At 34.5% G+C, this 12,773-nt stretch overlaps 1 protein-coding gene across 2 annotated transcripts in view; it reads right to left on the bottom strand.

The window, feature by feature from the left end:
- Nucleotides 1-12,773, bottom strand: part of LRP1B (LDL receptor related protein 1B) — a 1,698,272-nt gene that overhangs the window by 417,473 nt on the left and 1,268,026 nt on the right. For both annotated transcript variants that reach the window (XM_081095916.1, XM_081095917.1), the window contains exons 38-41: nucleotides 8,780-8,906; nucleotides 7,897-8,048; nucleotides 7,474-7,598; nucleotides 5,936-6,307 (exon numbers count right to left, since the gene is read on the bottom strand). In XM_081095916.1, the coding sequence (XP_080952042.1) occupies nucleotides 5,936-6,307; nucleotides 7,474-7,598; nucleotides 7,897-8,048; nucleotides 8,780-8,906 (776 nt within the window). The remainder of the gene's footprint in view (nucleotides 1-5,935; nucleotides 6,308-7,473; nucleotides 7,599-7,896; nucleotides 8,049-8,779; nucleotides 8,907-12,773) is intronic.

Here is a 12,773-nt window from a genome sequence, read left to right as displayed (position 1 = left end):
AAACAGAATTCTTATCAGATCTCCTGTCATGATCTACTGGGGCAGTCACCCAAGCCTGACACAGAGTTCTCTTTTCCTCTTTTAGATACCACATATAGTATTTGTCTTTCTCTGTTTGACTTATTTTACTTCCTCTAATGCCCTCTAGGTACCACGTTGTCACAAATGGCAAAATTTCATTCTTTATTAAATGACTGAATAATACAATATATTTATCCATTTATCCATCAAAGTACACTTAGGTTGTTTCCACTTCTTGGCTATAGTAAATAAGGCTGTTTTAATCAAGCTGCATTTGAGATAAAAACTATGTGTATCTACACAGTGGGGCAAAAATAGGTTAAAAGTAATGCAATAATTAATGTTTTGGGTACTCACAAATGTAAACCTACTTTTGCCTCACTCTGTACACAACACATTGGTGTGTGTTTTTAAGTTTTGTTTTTTTAACTGTCATAAAATATACCCTTGTGTTTTTTCAAGGTAGAAATACCTAAGTTTACTCCAGAAGTGCGAATTGCTGGATGAAAGAATATGTACTTTCCCAACATTTCAAAACATTGCAAAATGGCTCTCTCTAAAGTGGTCGTACAAAATTGTAAAAAAGTATATGAACATTCCAGTTTCTCCACATTATCAAACTTTTTAAAAATTTGTGAAATTCATAAATAGAAAATACCATCACATTGTTTGATTAGGAAATTTTCAATGAATTGTGAACTTGAATATACTTTAATATAAATATGTTTTCTGGGAATTGCATTTTATCATGACTTACCCATACTTCTATTAGTCTTTGTAGTGGTATATTTTAAAATGTAATTGCCATTCTTTTTGATTTTAGGAAATACAAATATCTTCTGTTAGTCTTCATTTGTTTTGGCTTTTAAATTCCTTTATATCTTCTGTTAGAAATGTTTTTAATTTCAACTGTATTATTTTTTTGTCTACTTTTTAAAATATGTTACTATTCTGAGTCTATAAAAATATTCAATAATTTATTTGATGTTAACAGTTATACTTACACTCAATGTACTTAGAACTTACTTTTGAGTATAGTATGAGCTAGAGATAGAATTTTGTTTTATTTCTTGCATACAAAATGTACTAGCATAGTCTGGTAAAGGCAGTTCATTATTATTTAACTGATTTGAATTAGCAATGTGGCAATGCATAACAAATTCACCTGCAAGATATGTACATATGGATCTGCTTCTGAGCCCCCTGTTCTAATATTCTTTTGGTAATATCATATTGCTTTAAATTTTGTAGCTTTTTAATAAGTTAAGTGTTTGTCAAGGAGACACTACAAGTGTAGGTTTTTTTAAAACTGCCTTATTCATTGTTGGAATTGTGCTCTTCCATGAGACTTTTAGTTTTACTATGGAATTCTGTGAAAAAGTCATTTTGGCATTTGGAATTGCATTAAACTTACAGAAAATTTGGGACAAATTTCCATAGGTGTGGAAATGGAGTTTTCTCATAATGAAACTATTTTATTACTTTATTTAAGGTCATTTTTATGTCCACTAACATTTTGTAATTTTCTCCATTAAAGTCTTCAGCATCCTTTGTTTTTCTTCCTAGTTCAAGAGTAGCTTCATTTAATTATATATCTTAATTGTTTATTGAATGCAGGGACACCATTTGATTTTATTTGAAACAATGTTTGGTTAAAATAAACAAACAAAAACAACTATGTTTAGGTTGGCTAAAAATAACATCAGAATAAGTCCTACAAAATAAAGATATTGCTTTGTAAATCTGAAACATATACTGAGTCACAATGTAAAATACAAAATTTATTTCAAACTGTTGATTGCAGTCAAGTTTGAAGCAATTTTTTTTTAAATATATTTCACTGATTTTTCACAGAGAGAAAGGGAGAGAGATCGAGAGTCAGAAACATTGATGAGAGAGAAACATCAATCAGGTGCCTCCTGCACATCTCACACTGGGGATGTGCCCACAACCCAGGCACATGCCCTTGACCGGAATCGAACCTGGGACCTTTCAGTCCGCAGGCCAACGCTCTATCCACTGAGCCAAACCGGTTTCGGCTGAAGCAATTATTTCATGTCTTGATTTGTGAGAATATGTAGATATACTGTTGCTGACTTTTTATGTCTAAAACAATCTTTATTTCTCTTCATTTTGGATAGAGTTTAGTCAATAATAAAGTTATATGTTTTCTTAGAAGTGTGTAAATATTACCAATGTTACTGATGAGAAGTTTGCTTAAAACCATTTGTCCATCCGATCTCTCTAGTCCTTCTGGGAGCATCTTAAGTCTTTCCTTTTTTTTATGTTTAACTGAAGTTCTACTTTGATAGCTGACTTAATCTTCTTAGCACTCAGAATGCATTTCCAATCTTAGCATCCATTTGTTTCTTCATTTCTAGTAAACTCCATCATTATCTCTTTGAATGCTGCTTTTCTTCCCTTTCTGGTATTAGTCAATATCTACCAGCTATAAGTGTATTGAACCTACTACTTCCAAGTTTCACAACTGCGCTCATGTTTGTTTTGTTACCATTTTTCTCTAATTTGTGGATTAATTCCTCATTAATTAATTTACATCCCATTTATTCATTTTCACACCCACTACTCCAGCATAAACTTTATTCTACCAATGGGGATTTCTTTTTAATTGTTAGTATAATGTTATATTTTTCATTTCCAAGATTTTTATTTGTTTCCATTTTAATTATTTCTTACTCAATGGTGATGGTTGTGCAATATTGTGAATGTAATTAATGGTACTGAGTTGTACAATTAAAAATAGTTAAATGGGAAATTTTATGTTACATACACAAACATACATATGTATTTACCAAATTTTAAAAGCTAATTATGCTCAGTGAAACAAGCCACTCAGGGAAAGACAAATACCATATGATCTCACTTATATGTGGATCAAATGAATAAAATAAACTGATGAACAAATAGAACCAGAAGCATAGATACATGGAACAGAATAACAGCTGTCAGTGCGGGGGACCACATAAAAGGTGACAAGATTAGCCAAAGAACATATATACATAGCCCATGGATACAGATAATAGTGAGGTGAAAGTCAAAGGAAAGTGGGAATGGGAGATGGGTGGAGGTGGGCAAAGGGGGAGATGGGGACAACTGTAATAGTGTCAACAATAAAAATAAAGTTAAAAAATAAGATCTAATCATGTAATATTACATAATATTCATAACAATTTTAAAATGTAACAATTTAAAATTATTACTTATAAAAGTGATATTATTCAATATTACTATTGAACTGTACACTTTTAACAGGTGAATTTTATGGTGTGTAAATTATATATCAACTAGAGGCCTGGTGCATGAAATTCGTGCATGGGGGGGGCGGTCCCCCTCAGCCTGGCCTGCTCCCTCTCCAATCTGGGATCCCTCTCTCAATCCAGAACCACTGGCTCCTAAGCTCTCACCTGCATGCCTGCCTGATGCCCCTAACTGCTCCTCTGCCTGCCTGATGCCCCTAACTGCTCCTCTGCCTGCCTGATCCCCCTAAGTGCTCTCCCCTCCTTGTCTGATCCCCCTAACTGCCTATCTGCTCTCTGCTCTTGGCCTAAACCCCCTAACTGCCCATCTGCTCTCTGTTCCTCTCTGTGCCTTCAAACCACAGCACAGGAGTGCTGACAGCTCTCTTCCCAGGCCCCGCCCCTGTGCTAATGCCCCCCCTCTGGGCCAGGCGGTGCTGTGGGCCTGTGTGAAAATCTGCTGGGGGGGGGCTCCCCCATCCTGACGCCCCCCTCAGGGCCAGGTGGCGCAGCAGGCCTGCACATGCCTTCGGTAGGAGCAGCCTCCGCCTCTGAGGCACTGTGACGTTAGTGCTGGGCAGGCCTACTATGCACACTTCCGCTGGGGGCCGAAGTGCCCGCCCACTAGCTCCTGCCTACGCGTGCCTCTGTCGGGAGCACAACAAATGAATAAGTTCATTAATATATTATGGATATAATATGAACACTTCCAATTCTGAATTACATACATCTAGGAAAATGGAAGACCAAAGCATATTATAATGTAAACTTCATATAGATATTCCCAAAGAATCAAATACATCTCTGTGACCAGTACTGTTATAGTTGTATTTTCACACACACACATACACCCACCCACACACACACCGTCAAAATGTTATGTGCTAAAATATACAAATTGGTGTGAAATTATCAATAACCTAGGGAATAAAAGAACAAGAATGTATATTTGTATAGTACATATGTTTATAAAGTATATACTTGAACTCATTTGGAAAGGCTCTATAGGATCTGAACAAACAAAATGGATTGTGAAGGATATTAAATGTTGAAAGAACAAATTGAGCAGTAGCAGATATAGCATGGGGTGTACAGTACAAAGTTTGATCTGAAATACCTATTTTTATATGAGTAAACATAGAATTAGATGCTGGAGCTTATATGTTAGCAGGTAAATGTATATTAATATATGTTGACCTTTTTGTTAGTCATAAGATAAAAATTATAAAATCACATATGTAATACCTTAATCAATAAAGAAATTTAAAAAAAAAAGAAAATCATTGTTGGCAAAAGGAAAAATAGGTTTTTATAGATAATGGATGAAAACATAAAATGACATAGTCTTTTTTGAGAGAAATTCAATCAGCTATAAAATAATAAAATAAACACTGACTTTACAATTCTATTATTCCTAAGATTTCATGCTAAAAATATCATATATGTGAATACACATACTTATATGTGCAAATGTTTACTGTGCCATTGTAAGTAATGATGAGATACCAGAAACAGCCTAAATGTTTATCAGTAAGCAAATGGTTAAGTAAATTACTTCATCCTTAGTATAGAATTAGGAACAGGCTTTCAAAAGAATAAGATGCAGCCGTATGTACTGAAATGAAAGCTTTTCAAGATATATTATAGGTGGGAAAAAAGCAACTGAATAATGCATATAGGATCATTCTATTTTCTGTAACTACCAACAATACTCACACACATGCATAATAAATTCTAGAGGCATAACAATCTTAAATTATGAGTAAATAAATTGAATCAATGTTGTATGTAGAGGCAGAATGATAATTTTTAAGCCCATATAACTTGAAGCCTTTATAATAAAAATATATAGTATTTTACAATTTAAAATGTAACAAAAGTGATTGAACTCAGTATAGTGAAAGTGGAAAAGCGAGGAATATATAGAAATCACATAAAGATAGAAAAAAGAGAGATGCCTGCCGTATGAAGAATATGAAGATAGTACTTGTAAAAGCTGGATGATAGGAAAAAGGTTTCTTTAAATTATAAATGGAAAATCTACACAATATTATGCTTGAATAAATATTTAAAGTATTTTAAAGTAATAAAGTCTTTCTTTTAATAACATTTTCTTATCAAGACTGTACATGTATGTATATATACTATATATATTAAAAGATTTATTTGAGAAAACAAACTCACTGAAATAATTAAGAATATCTTCTTTTAAAAAGAAGATATTCTTAAAGATATACTTTTATCCAGTGAAATAAAATTAGTAAGTTTTATACTGAAAATAATTTTCCATGAATTTTAATCTACTTACTAGTATTTATAAGAAACATTATGAGGGAATATATTGAAAGTTCCATGATTAGAGGCAAATAATCATAATGTATATGCTGCCAAGCATGTCAAACTCAAAGGCATTTAATACAGGCCAAATAAATGAGGCATGCAGCCTGCAGGCTTTGAGTTTAACATGCTTACTGTACATGCTAGCAGTTAATTATTTCTTTGACTTTTGGGGGGTTGGATAATTTAGTTGCATTAATTCTTGAATATAAACTTTAGGAAAATGTTATTCCTCCATGGAATTACCACTCTAATTTCTCTACTAATCCAAAGGATACTCGTTTCCATCAAAGTATTTTAAAATAAATTCTTGTACTTACTTTCAACAATTACTTGTCTGTCTTCCCAGTTATCTTTAATAAGCTGTATATTTCCAAAGTGTGCATCACTGTAAAAAATTCGGTTGGTACCTCTTCTTTGTTGATTATAGTCAAAAGCCAAGGCTATGACATTCTTGAAGTAATGTGGGTTCTCATATGGCCTTATTGGTGAGTTTAAATTGGCTTCATCAGAAAGATGTATGCTTTTTAATATCGTTCTCCCTGAATACAGCAAATAGCCTTCATGCCTTCGGCAAGTAACTCCATCCTCTGCCAAAGAACCATGGGCACAGGCACAAGTTCTCCGGGAATTTCCACTATAAAGACAGAGTTGCTGGCATCCACCATTGTCCTTGGCACAAACATTGGTCCCTAAGGATTGAAAAGGGATAACACAGACACACGCATATTTATATCTTTCTTTTGTTTTCCAAATATATTTTCCTAATATAAATATTAAAAAAATTAATATTGAATATGTTTTATTCTTAATTTTAAAATGGCCATCAAAAACCAAATACTATAAAGTACTGAGTTTTTAAATCACACAACCTTAAAAACTCTGATTTCTTATTTCAAAGATCACATTCTTCTACTTCCCTCACCATCCAAATAAAAACACTTAGAATTTCCCTTAATCTGCTAGCTAAGTGTATAACTCTTTTTTGAAACTTAATACTGAAAATATAATAAGTTATATGTACTGTAATCTTTGGCATAAGTAGCAGATTCACTAAAAACATGAAGTGAATTTACAAAAAAATCATGCACTACTTAATTCTCTGTATCTACAAAGTATATAAAGTATCAAAGGAATTTATGGCTCCAATGTGCCTAACATCTTAAGAATACTGGGAATAAGTTTTTTACTCCAGTTTTGAATGAAGATGTAGTATGTTATTAAGATTTCTCCATCAGACTAGTTCTCTGTGAATCCATCATCTTCAAAAGTATTATATCTTTCTTTGAATATCAAGAAAATTAAATGCAATTTATTTTAATGAACATAAACCAAATATTATTTTAATGGAGCTAATATTAAAAAAAATATCCAAATCACTGTCATATCAGTTTCAAAATACACATTTTAAAGAAGTGATGACTTCGGAAATATTTCACACTAACAGCAAACTTCTGGAGCCATAATTACTTTATATATTAAAATATAATAAAAACAAACATTTTACTCTCTAATATCCCAATTTGCTTTTTTATTTTTTCCATTGACTATGTGTATCAAGTTTTTCTGTATTACTTAGCCCAAACTATACTGAAATCATATCAGGAATATAATCTGCCCATATACACAAACTGTCCTGAGCAAATATATCTATATATGAACTATTATACATTTATTTTATTAAGCTACTATATAACTTTTGTAAGAAATTAGACACCCCACATCCCCCCTCAAAAAAAAAAGGCTGTGAGGTTTTGGACTCAAATATGAATTAACCGTAACCTCAGTTTGATAAATGTTAAAAATAAATGAGAGAAAGAAATAGCATAAAGTATATTTATTATACGAGAAGGCTAACCTTTTTCTCTTACTCGGTTAAAGATTTTAACCTCCTTCAGGTTGACTCCAAGCCCCGTTCTCATGGTTATGGTTTCTGTGGCATCATTTTTGTGGCCCCTCCTGATGGACCCGTTGGCATGTGCTCTGACGAGAAGATGAACATACATGATCAACCCTCTTTGATTCAAATCAAGTCAGTTATTTAAGCTCAAGATAACAGATATCCCAGCAAAAGGGAAAGAAAACAACCCTTCATCTGTGACATTGAAACGGTTGAGCCTAGAAGAGGAAGAGTGGCCGGCCTTTCCTGTGGAAATTACAAGGTTTTGTGAAATCCTTTTCCTGACCTTGCTAGGGGATGGCTAATCCTACAAGGGTAAAGCAACTAACGGGCACTGAAATAACATTCTGAGTCTCAAAGGCTCATGAAAAAATAAATTACCTGTCAGACCAGTAGATGTAAGCCCCAAAGACGGCAACTGAAAACATATCCACATTGCTTCCTGCCAGCACCATCTCTCGATTCCCTCCAGTCTCAAGGTCGATTCTTTCTATTTTGTCTGTGCGAGCATCACACCAGTACAATTTATTTTCCTAAAGATCAATTGAAAAGTAACATTACAAGCTGTGTTTGATTGTTTTATTGAGGAAGTAAGACTGTCAGCTCAATGAATACAGTGATCTTTACTCTTGTTTACTCACTGTTATACCTATGGCAGTAGATAACTAGAGTCTTTTTAAAAATGAAAATTAGTGGTATTAAATATTTAATTTATGATGTATATGTGAATACATCATCACTTTCAATTCTGTCCACTGCTCAATATAATAATTCTAATTCAAATTTCAAAAATTATCTTGTGAAAGATCTTAAAATATTGATTTATACAAAAGCAGACATTCTTATTTTAGCAATTTTGTAATGTGAAATGTAATATGGAAGAAAATAAAACACACAAAGAAAATCTAGAGCATGCTGTAATAAAACATTGAAAAGTAGACTATAGGAAACACAAGGTGTATAGTCAATGCTTTCTTTTACTCATTCATTCAACAAATAAAATATTTGTAATACAATACAGAAATTCATGCTTTCATATAAATAAGATCCATCTTTTCTAAATTATGTCAACTGAAGACTTTATTCAACTGTTGGATAAAAGCACTCATTAAAGTTGAGAAAAATGTGGCAATTATTAATTCAGATAAAGTGGGGTGTATTCTGTTTGATTGTTTTATTGAGAAAATAAGAGAATGCTAAAAGAGGATTAATCAAGGTGGCAGTTAACGAACTCTAAATATTTAAGAAAGAAAATCCAACAGACCTCATAGTCAATGGAGATGCCATTAGGCCATGCGATTCCCATGCTTACGAGGACAACCTTCTCCGAGCCATCTAAGCGAGCCTTCCCGATGCACGGCATCTGTCCCCACTCAGTCCAGAACAAGTAGCTGAAATTAAGTTGTTGATTTATAGTAGTATGCAGATAAGCACAAAAAAGATATATTATTAATAACAGCAGTAACATTCATACTAACAAATAAAAATAATGCATCCTAGAAATCAATATACATGTGTGTTTGGTTGCAATAAAATATTTTTACTATAAAAAATATTTAAGCATTCATAGAATGTGTGGATGAATTCAAATCCTAACAAATGCCTTCAGTACATGCCACTCCCTATCTGAAATTCTCTTTTGCACCCAGCTTGCCTTGTGTTTTTTTTTTTTTTTTTTTACATCTCAAACATCATTTCCTTCAAGAAACCTTCAGTGTGCTCTCTGATTATTGCACCATGTAATCTGCTTCATGTCATAGATGAATGAGACTGGCAAATTAAAACTTGTATTTCTGTAGTGCTATTTTTTATTAATATTTTTGCCCCCCCAAACTGTCAGCTCAATGACTACAGTGATCTTTTCTCTTGCTTATTCACTGCTATACCTATACCAGTAGATAACTAGAATATTTTTAAAAATGAAAATTAGTGGTAGTAAATATTTAATTTATGATGTATATGTGATTATATCATGACTTTTAATTTTGTCCACTGCTAAATATAATTATCCTTATTCAAATTTTAAAAATTATCTTGTTAAGCATGTTAAAATACTGATTTATACAAAAGCAGAAATTCTTATTTTAGCAATTTTGTAATATAAAATGTAATGTGGAAGGAACGTGCAAGAAAATAAAATACAGAAAGAAAATCTAGAGCATGCTGTAATAAAACAGCATTGAAAAGTAAATTGTAGGAAAACAAAAGGCACAGAATCGATGCTTTCTTTTACTCATTCATTCAACAAATAAAATATTTGTAATACAATACAGAAATTCATGCTTTCATATAAATAAGATCCATCCTTTCTAAATTATGTCAACTGAAGTTTTTATTCAACTGCTGGATAAAAGCATTGATTAAAGTTGAGAAAACTATGGCAATTATTAATTCAGATAAAGTGGGGTGTATTCTGTGCATATTTGAATACATATATATGATAGATCATATACAACAGAAGAAAATGAGATTGCATGTAGAAAAATCAAAGGCCTCCATTCATATTTTATATCTACTTGATGCAGTAATTATTAATCCATGAAAAAAGACACAAAGTATATGAAAATATATGTATTCCCTTTATGCATATTGTTTTAATTTATTTTAAAAGTTGATTTTTTTCCTGAAAATTCTTTGTAAAATAAATGTGTTGGACTTTCATAACCAGACAAAAAAGAGGTGTGGCTAAAATCCCAAGTATATTATTTTGAAGACAGTTTCATTCATATTTATAAAGTCTACAAATCAGAAAGGAAAACCTTTATAGCAGAAATACAATTAATATTTTATTGGTTAGATCAGGGATGAAGCAAGCACAAAAATATCTATACGTGTATTAAAGGTAAGATTTTTAAAACTTTAAGAGGGACTTATTACATTAAAATTATTCAAAATAACTATTTAACTTGGAAGTGAAATGTACTGCTCCACTTAACATTCTGAGGACAAATTTTAGCATAACAATGCTCTTAAAATGAACAGTCAGTCGTTTTTTAGAATGGCAGCGGATGTTATACTGGGAAGGAGGCATTTTGGAAGCCAAGATAGACATATGATTACTTATTCAATCTAATTCTTTCCATCTACTATCACATACTATTAAGTTTAAAAATGGCTGGGAATATGTATGACATACCTTTTATTTAATAATAGTCTGCTTTCAAATGAACTAAATGAATAAATAATAAAATATTATTTTGAGTAGGTTGATTAATAACATATTTAACCCTAATTCTCAGAGCTATAAAAGTTGCAGCTCAGGACGTGAATGCTCCCCAGTCACAGTGCTGATAAGGGTCCACGCCAGGAACTGCACTCCGGCTTTGCTAACTCAGGACTGTACGTCCTCTCTATGATATGTTGTGTCGCCAAATGTAAATATAATACCACAGTAAAATAATCGTTTATCAAATTCTATTCTTCGTTAGAAATTAAATGTATAAGAAAGATCTTCGTACTTAAAACAAAACATGTAAAAGCTATTAGTATTAGAGAAAAAGTTTCTCTCCCCCCCCCCCCCCCTCCAACTAGTCCCTATTCATTTAAAATTCATTATATCCATGAGGAAGGCTTAGGTGAATGGCAATAAAGTTAGGGATAAAATTTATTCAAAATAAAATTATCTTGAATACAGATTTTACTCAAATTTTGAGTGGTGATTTGATAAACTATCATAATATGTGAAGCCAACTCTGATAGCAAGAATCACTTTTATGGCCAAATAATTAATCAACTAAATAAAATCAAAGGATTGTACACCTACCAAAATTAAGCAACATTTTATAAATGTTAGGGAAAAAAATAATTTGTTTGCTCCATAAACTGAACTTGATAGTAAACAGTTGAATAGAGTTAACACTTTGAGAACCTTTAGGGATTATAAACCAAATTTAGAAACCACTCTCTAGGTGGTTTCTAAAAACTGCAGAGAGAAACTTATTTAAGATAGTAATTTACACAGATGTACTTAAGATGTTTTTAATGAACAGAGTATTTGTATCGAAGTGTGATCTTTGGCAATGGGAAGAAATTAAATTCCTTGTCTCTCATTTTTGAGATTCATGGAAAGATTCATTGATGGTATCTACACTAATAAAAGAGAAAAATGGTAATTGGCGTATGGCGATACCGTTTTCATTGGCTAATCAGGGCTATATGCAAATTAACTGCCAACTAAGATTGGCAGTTAACTGCCAACTAAGATTGGCAGTTAACTGCCAACAAGATGGCGGCTAATTTGCATATGTAGGCACAATGCAGGGAGGCGAAAGGGAAAGCAGGAAGAAGCCCCCTGCCACTGACAGTGATCGGAAACCCAGGGGGGAGCTAAGAGCTGGGGGGCAGGGCAAAGGTGGCCCTGGGGCCGCCTTTGCCCTGCCCCCCAGCCATGATCGGAGAATCAGGCGCCTTTGCTACCCTGGCCAGTGATAGCAGGAAGTAGGGGTGGAGCCAGCGATGGGAGCTGGGCACGGTCGAAGCTGGCAGTCCCAGGAGCTAGGGGTCCCTTGCCTGGGCCTAAAGCGAAGCCCACGATCGCGGCGCCCCCGCTGCCACTGCAGGTCCCCGCTGCCTGGGCCAGACGCCTAGGCCAGAGGTGTTAGGCCTGGGCAGGGGTGGAGCCTGCAACCGCGGGGAGCTGGGGGTCCCCTGCCCAGGCCTGACACCTCTGCCGGAGGCCTCAGGCCTGGTCAAGGGGCCGATCCAGTGATTGGTGATCGGAGGGTGATGAGGGTCAACTCCTCTGGCCGAGGCATCAGGCCTGGGTGGGGGGCGGAGCAGGGGATTGGGGGGATATGATGGTCCCCATGCCCAGGCCTGAAGCCTGGGTCAGAGGCCTCAGGCCTGGGCGGGGGCCAGAGCCAGTGATCGGGGGTAGATGGGGGTCCCCTGTCCAAGCCTGACACCTCTGGCGGAGGCGTCAGGCCTGGGCAAGGGGCCGGTCAGGTGATCGGAGGGTGATGGGGGTCAACGCCTGAGGGCTCCCAGTATGTGAGAGGGGGCAGGCTAGGCTGAGGGACACTCCCCCCCCCCCCACACACACCCAGTGCACGAATTTCGTGCACCGGGCCCCTAGTTACATAATAATGTTTTCCCCATTCTAGTTCAAATTTTGCTGTAATAAAGTTTGCTGGATTGTATACTACAGCTAACAAATTTGCCTTTAGAGTGTTAGCTTGATAAATCTAGCCTTGAAAATACTTCCTGAGGTTTTATTAGACCCAGAAATTCTCAAAATCATCCAAATCAAATATTATGTG

The sequence above is a fragment of the Myotis nattereri genome (assembly GCF_964212035.1).
Source record: "Myotis nattereri genome assembly, chromosome: 7".
NCBI classification, from domain to species: domain Eukaryota; kingdom Metazoa; phylum Chordata; class Mammalia; order Chiroptera; family Vespertilionidae; genus Myotis; species Myotis nattereri.
Note: the sequence above shows the minus strand (reverse complement) of the source record. Positions and strands in the feature narration are given on the sequence as shown.